At 53.0% G+C, this 20,406-nt stretch overlaps 2 protein-coding genes and 1 pseudogene across 11 annotated transcripts in view; 1 reads left to right on the forward strand and 2 right to left on the reverse strand.

Annotated features, from left to right (window-relative positions):
• Positions 1-10,652, forward strand: part of LOC100427155 (maestro heat-like repeat-containing protein family member 7) — a 47,900-nt gene extending 37,248 nt beyond the window's left edge. Inside the window, exons 14-21 of one of the 2 annotated variants that reach the window (XM_078002564.1) lie at positions 1,474-1,614; positions 2,026-2,145; positions 2,342-2,518; positions 3,135-3,344; positions 4,404-4,505; positions 9,012-9,114; positions 9,698-9,757; positions 10,371-10,652. In XM_078002564.1, the coding sequence (XP_077858690.1) occupies positions 1,474-1,614; positions 2,026-2,145; positions 2,342-2,518; positions 3,135-3,344; positions 4,404-4,505; positions 9,012-9,114; positions 9,698-9,757; positions 10,371-10,522 (1,065 nt within the window). In that variant the 3' untranslated portion in view covers positions 10,523-10,652. The remainder of the gene's footprint in view (positions 1-1,473; positions 1,615-2,025; positions 2,146-2,341; positions 2,519-3,134; positions 3,345-4,403; positions 4,506-9,011; positions 9,115-9,697; positions 9,758-10,370) is intronic. The other variant, XM_078002566.1, reaches the window with a different exon arrangement.
• A 2,734-nt stretch (positions 10,653-13,386) lies between these two features.
• The window catches only part of KIF21B (kinesin family member 21B), a 57,893-nt gene continuing 50,873 nt past the window's right edge, over positions 13,387-20,406 (reverse strand). For 4 of the 8 annotated variants that reach the window (XR_013417480.1, XR_013417474.1, XM_015120516.3 and 1 more), the window contains 3 exons: positions 19,485-19,655; positions 18,724-18,923; positions 13,387-17,580 (listed from right to left, as the gene is read on the reverse strand). Coding sequence is in view for 4 of the 8 variants with exons in the window: in XM_015120516.3 (XP_014976002.1) it covers positions 17,523-17,580; positions 18,724-18,923; positions 19,485-19,655 (429 nt within the window). In the remaining 4 variants the exon portion in view is untranslated. Of the gene's footprint in view, positions 18,209-18,723; positions 18,924-19,484; positions 19,656-20,406 lie in introns of all 8 variants that reach the window. The other 4 variants (XR_013417468.1, XR_013417476.1, XM_028851936.2 and 1 more) reach the window with 2 other exon arrangements.
• Positions 15,485-16,262, reverse strand: LOC144340930 (uncharacterized; annotated as a pseudogene). The gene has a single exon (XR_013417482.1). The product of XR_013417482.1 is annotated as an uncharacterized LOC144340930 (transcript).

Consider the following 20,406-nt stretch of genomic DNA (forward strand, 5'->3'; position numbering starts at 1 on the left):
TATCCCTACATTTCGCCCTTGTTTTGCTATACCTACCTTTTCCCATTAAACACACACATGCTTACGTTCCCCTTCCATCTGCTCATTGAAGTTCTCTTTATTCAAGTTCAGCTCAAGTTCTACCTCTTTCTTTTTCTTTTTTTTTTTTAATTTTTTTTGGAGACAAACTTTCGCTGTTGTCCTCCAGGTTGGAGTGCAATGGCATGATCTTGGCTCACTGCAACCTCCGCCTCCTGGATTCCAGCGATTCTCCTGCCTCAGCCTCCTGAGTAGCTGGGATTACAGGTGCCTGCCACCACGCCCAGCTAATTTTTGTATTTTTAGTAGACATGGGGTTTCACCATGTTGGCCACGCTGGTCTCGAACTCCTGACCTCAGGTGATCCGCCCACCTCGGCCTCCCAAAGTGCTGGGATTACAGGCATGAGCCACCACACCTGGCCAAGTTCTACCTCTTTCATAAATTTTCCTAGATGAATCAACACCTGTTTATAGGAATTTTTTACTTGCTTTTAATTTATGTAGTATTGTTATTGCCTTGAGATGTTCACTAGGTGGTTCATGTACCTAAGTCTTGACTCTCCAGCTGAATTGCTAGGATCTTTGAGGGCAGAGTGCATTTCTTACTTGTATCTCCTACAGTTTCCTTTATCAAAAATGTTTAATGGGGCTGGATGTGGTGACTCACGCCTGTAATCCCAGCACTTTGGGAGGGTAAGCAGGTGGATCACCTGAGGTTAGGAGTTCGAGACCAGCCTGGGCAACATGGTGAAAATCCCTCTCTACTAAAAATACAAAATTAGCCAGGTGTGGTGGCACATGCCTGTGGTACCAGCTACTCAGGAGGCTGAGGTAGGAGAATCACTTGAACCTGGGAGGTGGAGGTTGCAGTTAGCCGAGATTGTGCCACTGCACTCCAGCCTGGGCGACAGAGTGAGACTCTGTCTGAAAAAAAAAGAAAAAAAAAATGCTTACGGGCCAGTTTTGTGGTGGCTCATGACTGTAATCTCAGCACTTTGGGAGGCTAAGGTGGGTGGATCCCCTGAGGTCAGGAGTTCAAGACCAGCCTGGTTAACATTCTGAAACCCCGTCTGTACTAAAAAATACAAAAATTAGCTGGGCGTGGTGGCACATCCTGTAGTCCCAGCTACTCAGGAGGCTGAGGCAGGAGAATTGCTTGAACCCGGGAGGCAGAGGTTGCAGTAAGCCGAGATCACACTACTGCACTCCAGCCTGGGTGACACAGCAAGACTCCATCTCAAAAAAAAAAAAAAAAAAAGCTTAAGGAAAACTTGGAGAATGAATAAATGACTTCTGGAATGACAGGTGCAAATTCACCTTTTATGCTTTGGCCTCTCTACCAATTCTAAACTCTTAAGAGTATTTCCCTACTAGTGAGTAGGAACCTAGTCCAAAGTCATTGATGATTTTTTTTCTCCTTGCCCGCCCATCTTTCTTGGCCTCCCTTCCCCAGCTGCTCCAGTGCCCAGATGTGGCAGCCTTAGTGGATGACTTCACCACCCACATTCTGGCAAACTGGTTCAAGAGTGAGGAGCCAGCCATAGTGAAGCCATTGCTGCAGATGCTAGAGGTCTTTGCGAAGCATGAAAACATGGTAAAATGGGGCAAGGGCTAAGGGTGTGCTCTCAGGCGATGTTGTAACCAGGGGAGGTAACATCTGCTGTGTCCAGTTATAGATAGGGTGGGACACACTCTTGGGATCAAAGAGAGCAAATCCTCATGAGGCCAATGCACCACAGACAGGAGTTGGGGCTTGAGCCATTCATGATTTCTCCCTCCGGGAAAGGTCTCCTGAAGAAGTTTTTTCATACCACTCTGCCATCACTGAGGCCTCTTAGGCACATCTGAGTCCGGCTGGGCAAGCGATTGAATGGGGATATTTGTGTGGAGAGTCCCACCGGTGAACTCAGCCGTGGTATTCCTGACAGAGCCAGCCCTGATTTAGAACAGGGTCATTTCAGAGAATAGATGAAGCTAACCCCAGGATCTCACACATGTCATCCAGGTCCCCTGGAGATTGCTGTCATCATCAGGGATGAGAAGGGCAGTGGCGATGGAAACTTATGGCATGGTGGGAGGAGGGGACCTCCTCTGTTTTCTCCCCTTTTCTCATGATGGATGCAAGGTACCTCCCCAAATGCTCTCCTGGGCTACTCACTCCGATGGCTCCCCAGATGCTGGGCCAGTCCCAGCTCTGGAATGAAAAAACAGTAGAGTGTGGTTCTCATTTGCGGGGCTGAATTGACTTGAAATGAGAATTCCTTGACTTGGCAGGAGTCATTTCCCCAGCTCCCCGTTCCCTGAGCCACTGTTGCCCGCAGGTGAGGCGGCTCCGAATCCTCCAGCCGTATGTGCTGAACTACTGCTACTCCTCGAACAGCGACATAGTACTGGAGACTTTGCTGGTGCTGAAGAATCTCCTGAGCCACCTCACCTGGCGGCACTCCTCCTCCTTCCTGATCCAGCTCACCTTCACGCTGGTGCCCTTCTTTGAGGAGGTAAAGGCCCCTCTGGGGTCATTTTCTTTCTCTCGGCATCTGTAAAATAAGGGAGTTGGCCAGGCATGGTGGCTCACGCCTGTAATCCCAGCACATTGGGAGGCCGAGGCAGGAGGATCACATGAGGCCAGGAGCTCAAGATCAACCTGGGCAACATAGTGAGACCCCATTCTAACAACAACAACAAATTAGCTGAGTCTGGTGGTGTGCACTTGTGGCCCCAGTTTCTTGGGAGGCTGAGGCAGGAGGATTGCTTGAGCCCAGCAGGTCAAGGCTGCAGTGAGCTGTGATTGTGGCATGCAATCCAACCTGGGCGACAGAGCGATACCCTGTGTCAAACAAAACAAAACAAAACAAAACCCCTCACAGAGTTGGCAGAATGATTCAAGGCCCTTCACCTTGAATATGGTACTGTTCTGTAGGGACTTGATTGCTCCTGCCCTCCTTGTATCTTTCTGAAGGGGTGAGATGGAGCGAGAGAACAGACCACAGCAGGCGGGGATCAGAGCAGATCATTTGAGGGAGGGAATGGACAGGGGAGTGTGGGGTTGGCGGGGGTGGAGCTCAGGGACCTGATTGCTTCTGCTTCCCCACGCATGCGTGTCTTCTCTCCCAGGTGTCAGAGCATCTGCGGTTGGCAGCCTTTGAGATCTATGAGAGTCTCTTGGCCAAGGTCAAGAAGAGAGGCCTTGTCTTCCCCTTGAAGCACCAGATCCTCAACTTGCTAGTCCCCCTGGTGCTCCACCTGAGGGACGTAAATACCGACGTGGCTCTGGTGAGAGGCCAGGCCTTGGAGCCTGGTCTTCAGTCCCCGTTTTCATGGGAGGTAAATGCTAAGCATGTTGAGTGCTTAGGCAGGGCTGTGGCAGTACTGGATGGTGCTGAAGGAGTCAACTAGTCTCTGACCTTGCCGAATGACAGACTAGAGATGAACAGATGCTTGCACTAAAGTTTTCTCCAGCTTCTGGCTCCATCCGGTTGGCCACTGACTCCCAGTGGAATACTGTGGGTGTTTCTCCCAGGAGGAAAATCTCATCGACGGGCAGCAGTCCCTCTCTCTGCCTCCCAGCCTGTGGCTCCAGGAGCCCCCTCTCCATGCTGCTTTCTGCATACTCTCTGCCTGTGAATGGAGACAGAGCTCCCTGGGTCGGGAAGACCCTGTGGGAGGCAGTGTGGTGGGCAGAATAGAGAGAGCCTGGAACTGGCCTTCATTCCGGAATGAATGAGTCCAGCTTTGAGCCCAGGAGACCCAGGAACGTGAACTGCAGCTTGAACACTTGAAGACTGGCTGACTTACTCTGTGACAGGACACCTTGTTTCCACAGAGCAGGCCACTCTGCCATCACTGAGGCCTCTTAGGCACATCTGAGTCCGGCTGGACAAGCGATTGAATGGGGATATTTGTGCGGAGAGTCCCACTGGTGAACTCAGCCGTGGTATTCCTGACAGAGCCAGCCCTGATTTAGAACAGTGACCACCCAGTTGGGGGATTAAGACTTTGGGGAAATTTATTTTCAGAGAGACTGTTTTGTGGGGCAGGGAGGGTTGCGGGGGCGGCAGCGTGGGAAGCCATGCGGCTGGTGAATAAGGCTCTGAGCTAAATAGTTCCAGTGCTCTGGGTCTCAGTGTCACACCACAGCAACTGGGAAAATTGTTAGAACTGTAATTTTTAAACTTCTTATTAGGGGGAATAGGGGGTTGTAAGTAGAGCCAACCTGCCTGGACCCCTGCCTTTTTCCTAAGCCCTGGATCCCTGTCGATTCACCAGCGTTTCCATCCCATCGAGGCTGAGTGTGATGCTGCTTGTCTCTGTTCTTTGCACCCCTCCATTTCCCTGCCCAGTCCCACTCCTCAGCTCCTCATGCTGAGCCTCCTTGTCTCCCAGATCTGCCGGTCTGCCCTCTGCCACACAGCTGCCATGCTGGGCTGGTCAAAGCTGAAAGCAGTATTTGCAGAGAAAGATGTGTGGAACATTCTTGGAGCCCTGGTAAGCCAGCAGCTTGCTCACTGTCTGCTCCTATGCAAGGGAGGGTGGCGTCCCCAGCGGTCTAGGTCATTTTCCTGCAGCTCTGGGGTTTGCAGCAGTAGTGGCAGCGGCAACAGCAACAGTTCAATGATGAGATACTCATTAAGCACCTACTTTGTGATTGGCACCTAGATATAGTTCCTGCCCTCCCCTTGTTTCCTGTCTGAATTGGGGAGCTAGACACACAAGTAGACAATCTCAGCATACTTCGGGAAAGGCAAAGGAGGGGTACCCAGCACAGTCTGGAAGTTGAAGGAAGGCTTCCTGGAGGAGGTGTCATCTTCAGAAGGAGAACTATAAGGCAGGGTAACACTTAGGCAAAGGGAAGGAATCAAGAGTGCAGGCCAAGGTGATGCTGTACATAGGGGTGTGGAGCAGAGCACACATTATCTGGTATGATTTGATCCTTACAACCATCCTGAGAAATAAGGGCAGAAGGGCCTGGTGTGTAGGGAGCTATTAATGTAAGTGCCTTGGAATCATTAGAGCAGGGGCAGAAAAGGCAAATGCTTACAAGGTCATGCAGGAAACACTAACCAGAGATCAGACTGGATGGGCCCAGAGGAGAGATGTAGGCCCCAAGACCCAGCACAGGCAGCCGCCTCAGCATGGCCAGAAACCACACACCATTGTCACAGCACACATCTGGTAACACCGCCTTTACTCTCCTAAAGTGAAATTCATAAATAATATCCTCTACCTTTGCATATTTCCAAAATAAGTCATATAATGCCCTAACTCCAAAGGAGAAGTGAAAGTAATCTACAACAAAATAATCTGTAGGAATATATGGAACACAATATAGCATAACATGATATAATAATAGAATATAAATACTGTATGTAAATGCTTGGGCCAAGTTACTTTTTATTTATTTATTTATTTTTTTGAGACAGAGTCTCACTCTGAAGCCCAGGTTGGAGTGCAGTGGCGCGATCTTGGCTCACTGCAACCTCCGCCTCCCAGGTTCAAGCGATTCTCCTGTTTCAGGCTCCCGAGTAGCTGGGATTACAGGCACTTGCCACTGGGCCCAGCTAATTTTTGTATTTTTAGTAGAGACGGGGTTTCTTTTTTCTTTTGTTTTTTCTTTTTTGAGATGGGGTTTCATCATGTTGACCAGGCTGGTCTCAAACTCCTGACCTCAGGTGACCTGCCTGCCTCAGCCTCCCAAAGTGCTGGGATTATAGGTGTGAGCCACTGCACCCTGCCAGGGCCCAGTTACTTTAGTAGACAATGATGTACATGAATCCTTGCCCCTCTCCATAGAATCACTGTGAATGGATCTGCTACAAATGCAGAATGATATGGGAGTCACCACAAGAAGGGTCACCACAAGAAGGGTCACCATTGGTGATGGGAATTCCAAAACGATTGTATTAATAGCTCCCCCGACACCAGGAAAGTCTGATTAGACCAGAAAGTCTGATGACTTTCTGAACAAGATGAAGTATAGTCTTTGATGTCTATTGCAGATGCACTCCTAGAAAATCCAGTATGTAGTTGAACTGTGAAAAACTACTCTGTTATCTAAAAGAGCCAACTTCTAGGCATGGATTAGTATAAGTAGGATTTTGGTAGACATAAATGTGTAATGGGATATTAGAAATTGGTGTACCCTCCTCATCATTTTGAAAACCATAAACATCCCCCAGTTCCATAATTCCCTCCACACAGTATAGTCCCCAGTTGAGAACCCATGAATTGTTTCTAGGAGAGAAAGTGGCTCAGGGTTGTTAAGAGAAGCAGGAAATCCATGCCGGGTGCGGTGGCTCACACCTGTAATCCCAGCACTTTGAGAAGCCAAGGTGGCCGGATCACCTGGGAACAGGAGTTTGAAACAGCCTGGCCAACATGGGAAAACCTTGACTCTACTAAAAATACAAATATTAGCCAGGCGAGATGGCGGACGCCTGTAATCCCAGCTACTGGGGAGGCTGAGGCAGGAGAATCGCTTGAACCCAGGAGGCGGAGGTTGCAGTGATCTGAGATCGAGTCACTGCTCTCCAGCCTGGGTGACAGAGCAAGACTCTGACTGGGGTGAAATTTCCCCCATTGATGTTGGCAAATAATTTAAAATGTAAAATACTGCATAGATCAAACAAAAAAAATATCTTCAGGCTGACTTTTCTCATGGACTGTCAGTGTGCAGTCTGGTCCAGGCAGGAGACATGGAAGCAGGAGGCTGGGCCACAGTGTTCTGTGGAGGTTTGGGCCCAGTGAGGAGCAGGACTTGAGGCTGTAGGCAAGGGGAGTTGTTGAAGCATTTTAAGCAAGTGGGTAGCATGGTTAGAGAGCTGTGCATTTCACACAAATCACCCAAGCTACAGATCAGAGAAACGTTCCCAAGGGATGGAATTGGAGCCTGTGCTGTATAGAGTGTCTGGGGAGAGATGATGAAGTCAAGAAGACAAAGGCATGGGCGGGATTAGCTAGTTGAGGAGATTGATTTGATATGAAGTGTGAAAGTAAAAGTTGCCTCTTGGCTTCTGACATGGGTGAATGCTGGTGTCCTGGACTGAGGTCAGAAATACAGAGGGAGGAACAGGTGTGGAGGGGAAGGTGGTGGCTTGATTTTGTGCATGTTAAGCTTCTAAAATCTGTGAGAACACCACAGGTTTGTGCTTCCACTGGAAGTTAGATATGTATCACCGAAGCTTGGAGAACAGGGCTGTGTTTGGTGAACCCTGAGCATACCGTTGGGTAGTAGATGAAGACTGCAACCCTAAGCCCAGATACGCTCTCCTAAGGAAATTGTGTGGTGGAAGGAGCATATGAGTCAACACTGGGATCCCAGGAGACATCAGTTCCGAGGATCCCACAGAGGAGACTAGAAAGGGAAACCTGGCAGAAAGTCAAAGGAGGACAACAAGAGAGGAGGGTCATGGTCACCTAGGAAGGACCATGACCAGTTTCAGGAAGCAGTCAAGGGTACAAAAACCCAAGGGTTTCTCGGGTAACTTCAAAAGATGGGAGAGATGAGCAGGCAGGCTAGGCTCAGCCTCCCCACCTCCTTCAACCCCAGCAGCCCCACTTCTCCTTCTCCTTCTCTTTCTCCTTCCTCTTTTTTTGTAGAGACAGAGTCTTGCCATGTTGCCCAGGCTGGTCTCCAACTCCCGAGCTCAAGTGATCCTCTTGCCTTGGCTTTCCAAAGTGCTGGGATTACAGGCGAGGGCCACCACACCCGCCCCCCACCCCTTCTATTAGTTTGAGATATTGGGTTTCCAGTTAAGATTTCTTTTTGAAGAAAAGATCCTGCCAAAAGAAGCTGGGAAAAACCATGGATGTAGCCTTCTGTTTTAAGAACTTAGACTGCAGAGTGAAAGAGGAGAGTTAGGATCGGAGCTAGGAAGGAGATGCAGGAGGCGGGGTTTGGGTTAGTGGTTGTTGCAAAGGGAAGGACACATCATCCTTTGAACCTTCAAGGATGGAAGTCTGATGAACGCAGAAGGGGCTGTATTCCTAGGCAGGCGATGGAAGGTATGAAAACACGTAATTACATGCAGCACTGCTAGGCTCTGTTTATTTTTATTTATTTATTTTAAATATTTTATTTCATTTTATTTTATTTATTTACTTTTTTGGAGACAGTCTGGCTTTGTTGCCCAGGCTGGAGTGCGGTGGCGCGATCTCGGCTCACTGCAACCTCCACCTCCTGGGTTCAAGCGATTCTCCTTCCTTAGCCTCCTGAGAAGCTGGATCTACAGGCGCGTGCCACCACACCTGGCTGATTTTTTTGCATTTTGGTACACACGGGTTTCACCGTGTCGCCCAGGCTGGTCTTGAACTCCTGAGTTCAGGCGGATCTGACTGCCTTGGCCCTCCGAAAGTGCTGGGAGTACAGGCGTGAGTCACTGTGCCTGGCCTATTTTAAAAATTTTAGGTTCGGGGGCATGGGTGCTGGTTTGTTACATGGGTATATTGTGTGATGCTGAGGTTTGTGCTTCTAATGTTCCCATCCCCAAGGAGTGAACATAGTCCGTAGGTAGTTTTGCAACCCTTGCCCCACTCCCTCCCTCCTGTTTTTTGGAATTCTCAGTGTTTATTGTTCGCATCTTTGTGTTCGTGTGACTGAGGCTCTGCTTAAACAGAATGCTGTAGGCATGATCTTTTGCAACCTAAAGCATATGACCTTGAGATTGAAGATTTAAACTAAGATAGAAATAAACAGGATTTAAGCAATAGGGTTCACCTTATTGTTGGGAGTAGGAGAAAAAAATGTATGTGCCAAACACTGGGGCCAGTCTCTATGAGCTTCATGCTTAAACTGGGTCAAGGCCAGGGAGTATGATCTCTGTGGCATGGTCAATCCGGGAAGGCTTCATGAAAGAAAGAAGATTTCAGGAGCTGTGGTAGGAGGGGATGGAGATGGAGACGGTTTTGACAGATTTTTGCACTCAGGGGATGGCTCCTGTGTAATCTCAAAACGGTCTGAGGGTCCCTTCCATAATCTGACACCTTTTCTTACAGCTGGAGCAGGAGACAAACAAAGCCCTCTGGTTCCTGAAGCAGTGTGTGGCTCTCTTCAAGAGCCCACAGGTTCCCATCCGCTGGGCAGCTGTGTGGTTTGCAGGTATGGCCTTTCGTCTTGTTGGAGCTACTGTGTCCTTGTTGTAGGGTCCCTTAAACTGACTGGGCACCCAGGACATGAGGACACACAGAACCCATGGGAATTACATTGGGGGGTGGGAGTGGAGGTGGGAGTGCCTGCCTGTGCCTGCCTGCTCCCTCCCCTGCAGGAAGCTTCTGGTCGGGTTGGGTGGTAACCTTCCCATAGCAGAATGTGCCAAGTCCTAGGAGACCAACCAGCAGAGAGACAAAGGGTGGGGCATATGGGGTCTGGGAGCTGCTCAGTGGGGGAAGTTCAGAGGTAGGTGGGGGACTGCCTCAGATCACCCCAGGGAACAGCTGTTCAGGGCAGAGGAGTATCCACTCCTTCACCCAGCCCAATTTGCTTAGAACCCTTCAGAGAAGCAAGGGACACAAGTTTGACTTTACGGGAAAAGTTCAAACCTGAGGCTGGTGGCCAAGGGAGGGAAAGACAGGAAAAAGGAGGGGAATGGTGAGTGTTTTGGGAAGGGGGCCGAGAGTACTTGCAGCCAGGACCCCACTGATTCCTGGTGGGGCCTCTGAGGTGCTTCTCTGCGTCCCTGTAGGCCAGATTATCCAAACCCTAGACTTGGAAGAGATTGATGAAATTGAGGAGGCGTACACAGGTGAGTGGCAGCCCAGTTGCCCCCTCCTTGCATCTTTTAGTGGCACCGGTGTTGGTGGGGAATGCTCAGAAGTTAGGAAAAGTGGGCAGATGGCCTCACAAAAATGATCATCCAGAAGTGTGAAGAGGCAGGCTCATCCCCAAGGTGCTTAGGTTCTGAGGTGCTGGTCAGAGCCCTCCTGCCCCACGTTCACTCACACCCTCACCACCATGGAGCCCATTCATCAGCCAGGAGGGTCCCTTGGGTTTCTTGTAGAAGAGACAGCGCTGGGCTCCCATATGTAGTTGAGTCCCTGGCTGCAGCTCTCTTTGAAGTCAGAGAACTTCACACATAGCTATTCTATGGGAAAGAGAGGACGCAGGGCCAGGGAGGGGCAGAGGAGAGGAGTGAGTGGTTGGTAATGGGTGCAGGGTGAGGAGCAAGTGGGCGTCACATCTCCCTGTGCTCACAGCAGCTATGTGGCCTTGCTTGCAACAGAGCGTTGTGGACTCCTAGAAGAAACTCTTGCTCGTAGTTTAAAATCCACCAGTCCTGACCCCATTGCCTGGTACCTCTCTGCCGCAGGGCCTAGGCCCTCCTGCAGCCCACTATCCTTTCTCTGTCTGTGTTTCAGCCCTAAGGCACATGCAGAGAGACTCTGATCCCATGGTCAGCTGCCTCACCACGCAGACTGTCTATATCCTGGAAGCCAAGAAGAAGCTGCTACTGGCCAAGGCCCCGACCTCCTGCTTCTGCAGGAGGAGGCCCCAAAGGCACTACTTCTGAACTTTCATCCTTGAGTCTCAGATGTAGGCCTGACCATCAGACCCTGTGACAATGGGGCCAGATTCCTGGGTCCTGCGCTAGAAATGGAGGCATATCCCTGCAGAATCTTTGTAATAAAAGGAAAAAGCATGCACCTTTGTGAAAATAGCTATTATGTTGTCTTGCCAGTCAATTCTTGGCCTTCTGGGGTAGAGTCACTTGTGAGCCACCTTCTCTCCTGTGAACATCTGGGTCGGGGAGACCTTTCCCTGCTCTGCCCCTCTGCTCCCTTCTCCCATTCAGCCATGGGTCTGAGGCCAGAGCCAGCCGTTTCTTTTGAACCAACCTCAACTATGAGCCGAGGGGGAAGTAATGTTGGCATACATGAGGTGTTCTAGAATGCAGTTGTGATGGTAAGCAACAGAGTTGCTTAAGCAGGAAAGTGATTTATTAAAGGGTTGTTAGTGAAAAACCTCCTGGAAGATCAGAGAGTTTGGGTACCACAGAGCCAGGGACAGTGCTGCTCTATAGAAACACCACCACGACTGGCCCTTGGCACAGCCCAAACCACACCCCATGTGTCAACACTCAGGCCTGGATACTTGTCCTGCAGTGCCCTGCCTCTGCCAGGGCAGTTTTGCTTTGTTACAAGCGATGATAAAAGATAGATCTTACTAAAAACCTATTAACAGGTCAAGTGCATTGGGATGAGACCCACCTCAAAGACTGCTCTGACACCCCCACAAGTCACCTCCTCACTTTGGTCAGGCATAAAATAACAGATACAAGGTAATGAATAAATGGAAAGTAATGGATTCTAGGGCCATCTCTGTCCCAGGATGATTTTGGCCAACTCTGTTGGCCTCTATGGGCCTCAATTCTGTAAAATGTAAATTTATAAACAGAGAGTTGGGAAACATTATCTTTCTTTGTTTTTAAAACTCAACTTCAGACGCTGAGAAAAAGATACCTTTTAAGATACCACCTAGTTCTGACAATTGAATGGCTCTTACCAAATTCTGAGAGGTGCCATTCCCTTGTGCCTGGGAAAGCTGCCCCATAGCTTATATCCTAAATGGAATTTTTCTTGACACTCTCTTGTTTTCCAAATTTTCTAAAGTAAGCAGATATTATGCATATAATCTGGAAACAAAACACCACCCCACATTAAAAGAATACAAGAAGAGTCTCTTAACCCAGTGTTCCTGTCCCCCCCACATCCCGCAGGAGCCTTGGCATCCTCGAGAGACAGGATGAACTGCATTTGGAAAAATTACCTTGTGTTGCAAACTTTCTGGGGGGTGCAGGGAGGAGCGCAGTGGCAAGGAGGAACCAGATGGCTGGAGTCCACTGCAGGTCTGGCCCGTGACCAGTTCCCCAGTGGCCAGTCTCTGGGTCTTGCCCACACATCCTGTCTAGCCTGCAGCTGGCCATGCACAGGTGTCACTTCCTGCAGTTCACAGTGGGCTCTTCTGTCCCACTGTCAGGCAGGATCCTATGCAAAATACGGGCCTGTGGGGAGCGAGGGTGGGGCGGGGAGTGGCCATGGTGATGCTGGATCAGCCAGCCAAAAACAGCTGTTCACAAGAAGCACCCTGCTCCCGGGCAAGAGGCTCTGTGCCTGCCAGCGGGGCTGGCAAGTCAGGACAACTCCGCCCACGTGTGTCTCCTTCCATGGCCCAGGGTCCCTCTCACTCACCAAGGCCTTTCTGTGAGGACCAGAAGCCTCTCTAGAGGAAACCTTCCCCAGGAAGCCTTTGCCCTCCCACCCACGGTGACTTCTGCCACCTACAGACTCCAGGAATTCCCTGGCCGAGCACCTGTCACAGCCAGGTGCTGGACAAGCAGCAGGGGACCTGTGCAGGCTGAGGAAGCAATTTGGTTTTATATTTGGGAAACAAAGCAAAGAGAGACCCCACTATATTCCTGATACAAAAATCAGGAAGTTAAGCTTTTTAATCAGTCGTGGCTGGTGATGAAGATGTGGACTCTCCCTGAGAGGCCTCTCTGCCCAGGGGATGGGCCAGAATCTCCGGGAGCTGGTGAAACAATTCGTGGTTATCAAAAGGGAAATATGGGTTCTTAAAGACTGAAAAGCACTGATCTAGGAAAAAAATTATGGTCACACATGGTGGCTCATGTTTGTAATCCCAGCGCTTTGGGAGACTGAGATGGGAGGTAAGGCTTGAGCCCAGGAGTTCGAGACCAGCCTGGGCAACATAGTGAGATCCCATCTCTACTCAAAAAAAAAAAAAAAAAGAAAAAGAAAAAAATTACCTTTGTAGAGCTCTTTTCTTATATGATCTTTTTATAGTCTTGCCTTCTTTCCATAAGTGGCAAGGGACTGAGACACATCTGGCATGCACCACGCACAGCGCAGTCCAGGCCCTAGAGAGGCACATGTTACATTATCAAAAGGCAAAGGCTGCTGTGTTCGGGCAGGTTTAGATGCAGATCCTGGCTCTGTCCTTACTAGCTGTGATCCTGGGAAAGTCACTTCCATCCTGAGATCTTTCTCATTTCATAAAACGAGAATGTCACCTGTCACACAGGGCAGTGAAGACACAATGAAAAATGCTCTGAACAGTGCCTAGGATATAGCAGGTGGTCCACAAATGCTGCTGCCCACTCTTCCAGCAACTGCATCTGCCTCCGGAGACAACATATGGAGTCTGGAGGAGAATGTGACACTCTCGAAGCTCTCTGCTTTCTAACTGGTGAAGCCCCAAACCCACAGCTCAGGAAGTTCTCATCAGGCTGGGCCCAGCCCCAGAGGCCTGCTGCACCCATTCACCCACCCACCACCACCACCAACTCCCTCTCCAAAGGTCCCAGCCAAAAGTCAGCAGCCCCCCGGAAGGGGGCAGGGGACACCTCCACAGACATTGGTCATTCAGGTTTTATTTATGACAACTTCTTAGAACACACACATCCAATCTAGGAACAGAAATGTACAACATGAGGCTTAAATAAGTTTCATACACTATGTACAGCCATCGGCAGAGGTACAAAACATATATACACCTTGTGCTAGTCACATCGCGGAGGACAGCAGGAGTCTAATGAAGCCTGCAGCCTGGGCAGGGCATGATTGCTAGAAAAGAGCTGGTGGGCAGGGCAGGGCCCTGATTCATCTCAGGGGTCTTCTCTGACCCTCGGCTCTTTGTGAAGCAGTTTCTACTTCCTACTTCCCTGCAAGGCTCTCAGGACATGGTTCACGGGACTGAACTGGGGTGTGATGGGGGCTTCAAGATCATGAGTGCTGGGGATGGGGCAGGGGACAGAACAAAGATATCAAAGAAGACACAGAACTTTCCCTGCAAAATCTGTCCTTGCACATAAGACGGCAGGGAAGGATCTGGGAGTCAAGAGAGGAGGGCCAGGCCCAGGAAGGCCTGTGGGGCACTGGCCACTGACCAGGAGGCTATGCCAAGCGAGGAGAGCAGCGAGCAGTTGCCTGTTTGGGATGGCAAAGGGACACATACCACAGGGCCGGGACACACAGTGGGAGGTCACTGCTCCTGCAGGGCAGGTTCTGCCCACACAAACACGATGGTGAACAGACCAGGCACAGGCAACAACCAGGGGATATGCCTGCTCCCAGCCCAGACCACATCGGGGGATGCCCCCCAGAGCTGAGCGTTAGCAGGGCAAAGAAGTGTTATGTTCCCTAACTTCACTGCAGCCGCCTGCCGGTGTCTCCCTCCACCACATCAGGCACATGAGAAAGTCCCCGTGACCTCGTGTTTTCCCCATGTGGTTTTGTGCTTTAAACTGCCCTCTGCCCAGGCCACACAGCCCCAGACAGGCGGCAGGGCTGGACAGCTGAGGATGAAGAGATTCCTAGGCTGAATCCAGGGCGAAGCCATTCCCAGATCCACCGCTGTCCCTTCCCAAGGGGCTGAAGGTGGCACTCTGACCACCTCAAAGGCTTGGGTGTGCCAGCCTCCGCCTGTTAGTCTTTCCTCCTTCCTTGGAAATCTCGCAAGGCAGCTCCAGGCGCTGCCTTTGAGAGTTCCGGCTGCCTCAGAGGAGTCCGCCACTCACATGAAAGCAAATACTGAACTGACTGACAGTGAGGACGGGGCCCCGGCACAGGACTATGCTGAAGAGGCCCAAGGGCAGTGGGGATGGAAGACTCCTTCTATCCAGGGAACCCGCTCATAAGCTTCGAAAGCACAAAGTGGGGCTTGACCCAGGAGACAGGGAATCAGAGCAAGCTCTTCAGGCTCACTAGGGCTAGGACTCAGCCTGAACTCAGGCGTTTAGAGATTTGGGGTGCGGGGTTTAGAGAGCGCTTTACTCCTGGTCCCATGGTATACAGATGTGGCTGGGCCTGACAAGGCTCAGATCTTAAGATGGGCACAGAAGGGTGAGAAGTTAGCTGGCGAGTCCCAGAATTAGCACGAGCCATGGGCCAAGGCCTGGTCTGAGCAAGGGCAGCCCCCTGTCCCAGACACAGGCATCCCCAATCTCACTTTGGACAGAGGCAACCTGGGAGGAACTTCCCGGGCCCGGGTCTATCCAGTCTGCCTGCGGGACCCTGCCATTGTGCTCAAATCACAACCATTTTGTGCTTCCAACACTTAGGGTGCTTGTGCAGTGATTGGAGCTGGGGGCCTGCCCCCTAACGATGGACCCTGGACATCCCTGAAAGAGTGGGCAGAGACTCCAACTCTCATGGAGCACAACTTGGGGTGTCTCAGGGATGCTGGGCTCAGGGCTCCCGAAGGACTTCAAGTTTAGAGAGTCAATGACACTTGCCAGGACAGCAGAGCTGGCCCCGCCGTGAGGTAGCTGACCCATCGGAAACAGCGGAAAATGGGCAATGATGATGAGCACCTCTCGCGGGGCCGTAAGATCACACTTCGTGTGAGAACACGCCTTGCAGCTACAGTGCAGTCACCCCAGGTGGGGCATCCCCCGCCCAGCTGTGGGAGCTCAGGGGACAGAGTCTTATGTGTTTCTATCGCTTGTAAACAGTCATGCGGACGGATTCTTTCTTACAGGTTGCAAGGTCAAAACCTTCTGTTCAGGTGGGGAGGGATGGAGAGGAGTGGGAAGAGATTTGTGGCCACATCTCAGAGCTAAGGGGTTACCCAGCACCCCCAGGGTGGCCAGAGGAAGAAGGATTTCCAGTCATTGCAGACAGACTGTTCAGGTCCTGGGAGACCAGCATCTGAGGCAGTCTCCTTCCTGCCATCAGCAGGCCCAGACTTCAATACCACTTCCAGCAGGGCCAGCACCAGCAGGACAGCCTTCTTAGCCTCTGTGGCAGCTCCGAGGAGGGCACGGGGAAGGAACCAGGCCTCACTTAACCTCCACTGGGGCCTGCCTCCCCACAACACTGGGCGCCACATGGAGAGGGCTCCAAGTGCCCTGGCCCAAGATGGAGAGGAGCCAAGGGCAGAAACACAGAACCACCTCCGGTAAGTCCAAGTCACTGCGTCCTCTGAAGGGAGGTGGGGCTGGCTCTTGGCTCCCAGACTGAAGCCGGGAAGCACAAGACCAGCGAAGCAAGGGAAAAACAGAGTGGGCAACTTTGGGTGGGGGTGGGGCGGGGGAGAGGGATGGAGCTCAGTACCTCCCAAGGTCCACTCCTGTAATTCCAGAGTTTCCCCAACAGGGGGCGCCAGAACACTGATTTAACAACCTCCCCGGAGCTCGGTGTCCTGAGCTCGGTGTCCCCAGCCCCGGGGCAGAGGAACTGCCGACGCCCTCCTCCTTGATAACTTCCTACAAGGGAGGGCCTGCGCTCCATGCCAGTTTTAAGGCTGAAAATGTGTCTCCTGAATAACCAGAGAGAGAGAAGCTGGAGAGACTCCCCGGCCCAGTGCGGGGCTGCAGGGCTGGGGAGGGGCGGGGGCCAGGGTGCCGGGCCGTCTTCCCCATCCGAGCCGCCTCCCAGCAGACACAGCCCCCACGCTGCTTCCTACGTGGCCCACGCAGGACTCTGGGGTGGAACCCCGGGGCCTGGGCTGTGGGGTGAGCGCCCCCGCCTTCCCAGGGGCGCTGGGCACCAGACCTCGCGAGTGAGAAGACACATGTGGTGCCACGGGCATGGCTGGTGTAAGGCTGCCCGGCACGGGTGCCAGGCCCCGGGACGGAGGAAGGCACTGAGCGTCAGGCGGCCTAGAGGCCAGGGGTACGCTAGAAGGCTCCCTGGGGGCTGTGTCGGGGACAGGTCCAAGCTGCAGCGTGAAAGGAGCAGCTCCCTCCTCCGCAAAGCAAACAGAGGCGGCGGCCCTGGAGGGCCGGGGCAGCGGACTCCCTTTGGAATTTCTGGCCCCCAAGAGCTGAGGGAAAGAATATATGGGAAGAAACTTCAAGTCAGTTTCCAGGAGGCAACAGCAAAAAATAAAAATAACAAAATAAATAACTGAAGTATTTCTGACTGTCTCCCCAAAGGAATCTTTCTAGCAGCTCTATCTTGGCCCCATCTGAAAGGGACCCCAGGGAATTGTTGGGGCCAGCTGGGGCTATCTGCGGGTGGCCAGAGGGTTAAGGGTTAGCTGCAAGGCCCAGCCGCCCACACCTGGTTTCCTTAGCTACCTGAGGACTATCTTTTTGGGCTCAGAGGCAGGTGCAGTGGCTCTAGAGGCTGGGCTGGGAGGCAGGGGGAGGCCAGCTCCTCGGAAGGGTGGGATGGGGCCAGGCTGCTGCACCTCCCCACAGGGCCCCACCACTGGGCCAAAGGCCTGAGAAAGGGGCAGAGCCAGTTCAGCAGGAGACAATGTGGCCAGGACCACTGGGAGTGGAACAAGAAGGGATAATGCCCTTTGGCTTCACAGCTTGATTTCCTCCCCAGCCCCTCTCTCACCCAGAGGCTCCAGAGAGGCAGGAGAGGGACTGAGGGAACAGTGTCCTGTGGGAAGGCCAAGGGAGAGGGAGGAGGACAGGAGAGGGGGCCACGCCCTCTGTCCCCAGGGCAGCTGGCCCCATCGGCTGGGTCACAGCTTCCCTTCCATGCTGTCCAGGCTGCCGGGGTCGAGGGTCCGGGGGCATCCCTCTGACCTCACTCCTAGGGTGGGCCGCTGTGGGGTAACCGCCGGACACTCCAGAACTTCACCGTCAGGTCACTGGGGTGGAGGACAAAGTGGAGGGGCGTGGGTCAGCTCTTACAGTGAGCTCGGCTGGCTGCCCCCAAAAGTAGAGGATGAACTGGATTCCCCAAACTCCCCAAATGCGATTGGGGCTGGGAGGCAAGCATCGCTTACGGGGAGGTGGACTGCAGGTGGTGGGGTGCTGGGCAGATGGAGAGGCCTGTGCACTCGGAGGCCCCCGGGGGAGCTTTGTCATGGGTTTTTTTTGGGGGGATGTTTTGTTCTGTCCAGGCCTGAAGTCTCCCCCATCTGCTCCCTGGCACCCATCTCCTGGGGCCTGTCCCACTGTTCATGCTCGGGAGAGGATGATGGGAGCAGGAGGGACAGGCAGGGCACCTCCCTGGGCCAGGCAGGACAGGAAGGGAGAGGAAGAAGGAGGAGTAAAATAATCTCATACCGTTAAGAAGCAGCTCAGATCGAAGTGGGGAAAGAGAGGGAAAAGGAAAGAGGGGGAAAAGGAAAGAGGGGAAGAATGAGAGAGGAGACAGGGAGAGATGGGGAGGGTCAGGGCAGGGTGGTGGCGCGGCCCTTTATGGCCAGGACTCGGCGAGGAAGGCAGGGGGTGAGTCCAGGGACGTAATTCCACAACTTTACCCGGCAGTCACTGTGGGGGGAGAGAGGCGAGGACAGAGAGGAGAGGTGGGAGGAGATGGGAAGGGGAAGGGAGAGAAGGGACAAAGTCGGAACAAGAAAGAAAGCCGTCTGAGTAGCACCCCATGGGACAGAGGGCCTGGGGGCTCCCCAAGCAGGGGGCCAGAGCAGGAGGCGTGTGTAAGAGACATGGTCTGGGGACTGGCAGGGCTGCTCTGTGCTCTGAGAGATACCTGGACGGGGGAAGACAGCCAGGGCAGGGGAGGGTAGGAAGGGCTTGGAGACAAGCGGGCAAGGCCTGGCCCGGGGCCCAGTACCTTCCCCCTCCCCTGCCTAGCACAGTGCCCAGCATATGGTGGGCACCCACTGAAGGCTGGCACAGGCTAGGTATGCAAAGGAGGCCACCATGGAATCTGCTCTGTGAACCGAGCCTGTGGGGACAACTGCAGGGCCCTGAGCCTCCCAGCCTCCCCTGCCCATACCAGGAGATGAGGGGAGCAGAGGCAGATCTCTCTGTCCAGCACCCACCTGGAGGCTGTGAAGATGTGCTTGGCATTGGTGCAGATGGCATTGATGGGGCTGTCGTGCCCCTTGATCTCACCGATGGGCGTGAAGTTGTCCACGTTCCAGACCTTGATGACACCCGCACGGCAGGCGCTGAGCAGCATGGGGCGGCCTGGGATGAAGGCCAGGGCGCACACCCAGTCCTTGTGTGCATTGGGGATTTGCTGCGGGAGGATCAGGGCTGGTGAGGGCTGGGGGAGGTGGTGAGGGAGAGAACCTGCCCCAGGGCCCCTCTTGCTAGTAGTGGAGCTACTTCCAGGGTCCCCTGGCCTCTAGACCTGCCACACAGGCAGGTGACACTGGTTCCAGGAGCCATGCTAGGTGGCCTGTGCTGTGGGCTTTAGGAGACCAGAGATGGGTCCCTCTGCTCTTCTTCCCAGGTTCAAGCCTAAGATCCTGCCCTGGCAGAGAACCCTTCAGCCCTCACATGGGTCAGGCTAAAACACAAATGCTCCCAGGAAAGGAAGTGGGTAACTGAGCTTCACATTCAAACGCAAGAGCTGAGAGCAAAGGCTTTGCTGAGGTTGCCTAAGGGGGAGGTGTGGCATCAGGAAAGGCCGTGGGTAGGGAAGGGAGGATAGAGACAGTGGAGGAAGAGGGAGAACAGGAGGGCTTGGGCAGCTGTGAAAACCATCCGGCCTGGGGCCCAGGGTCTCCAAGGCTCTGCGTGTGCTATGGGAACCACCCCACCCGAGTCTACCCTCTCCCCTTCCTCCTGACCCCACCTGGATGAGCTCCTGCTGGTCTAGGTCCCACTTCTTGATGCCATTATCTCGGGAGCCACTGAACAGGATGTCTCCCTGGATGGCGAGACACTCGATGCCGTCGTAGTGCGGGGGCTCAAAGTTGTGAGTGGGGCCAATGGTGCCCGTCACACACTCACCCAGCTCGAACATCTGCGGGAGGAGGGGCCAGTAGGGAGAGGCCAAGTGGGAGGAGGGAAGGCAGGGCCTGCAGCACTGTGGACCCAGGGGCATGAAGACACAGGAGTCTGGCTAGGGTGAGAGCCACTGCCCTCTGGGGAGAGGAGCTTCCCAGCAGGTGAAGGTTCCTGGAGGTGGGGCTGCTCCTTCCACGGGCCTGGGAACACTGACGGTTCAGGTCTTGACCCTTCCCGTGGACACTGGGGCAGGGGTGGGGGGAGACCAAGTCAAGTAATGCAGGGGTGAATCAGCTCATCACGCCGAGACCCCACAGCTCAACAGGCAGCTGCTAAGGAGAAAGGCGGGTTTGGGGTGTGAGCCTCCCTCTAGAATTCTTTTGTTTTTTACTAAATATTCACCATAATCCCACCATCCCTGAAAATCCTGCTTCCTTCCAGTTTCTTTTTTGTTAGAGACTGAGTCTCACTCTGTTGCCCAGGCTGGAGTACAGTGGCTCAAACTCAGCTCACTGCAACCTCTGCCACCCAGGTTCAAGCGATTCTCCTGCCTCAACCTCCCGAGTAGCTGGGACTACAGGCACCCGACACCATGCCTGGCTAATGTTTTGTATTTTTAGTACAGACAGGGTTTCACCATGTTGGCCAGGCTGGTCTCAAACTCCTGACCTCAAGTGATCCTCCCACTTCAGCCTCCCAAAGTGCTAGGATTACAGGTGTCAGCCACCACGCCTGGCCTGCTTCCTTTCAGTTTCTGACTGGGTATG

Source organism: Macaca mulatta, chromosome 1, assembly GCF_049350105.2.
Source record: "Macaca mulatta isolate MMU2019108-1 chromosome 1, T2T-MMU8v2.0, whole genome shotgun sequence".
Classification (NCBI taxonomy): domain Eukaryota; kingdom Metazoa; phylum Chordata; class Mammalia; order Primates; family Cercopithecidae; genus Macaca; species Macaca mulatta.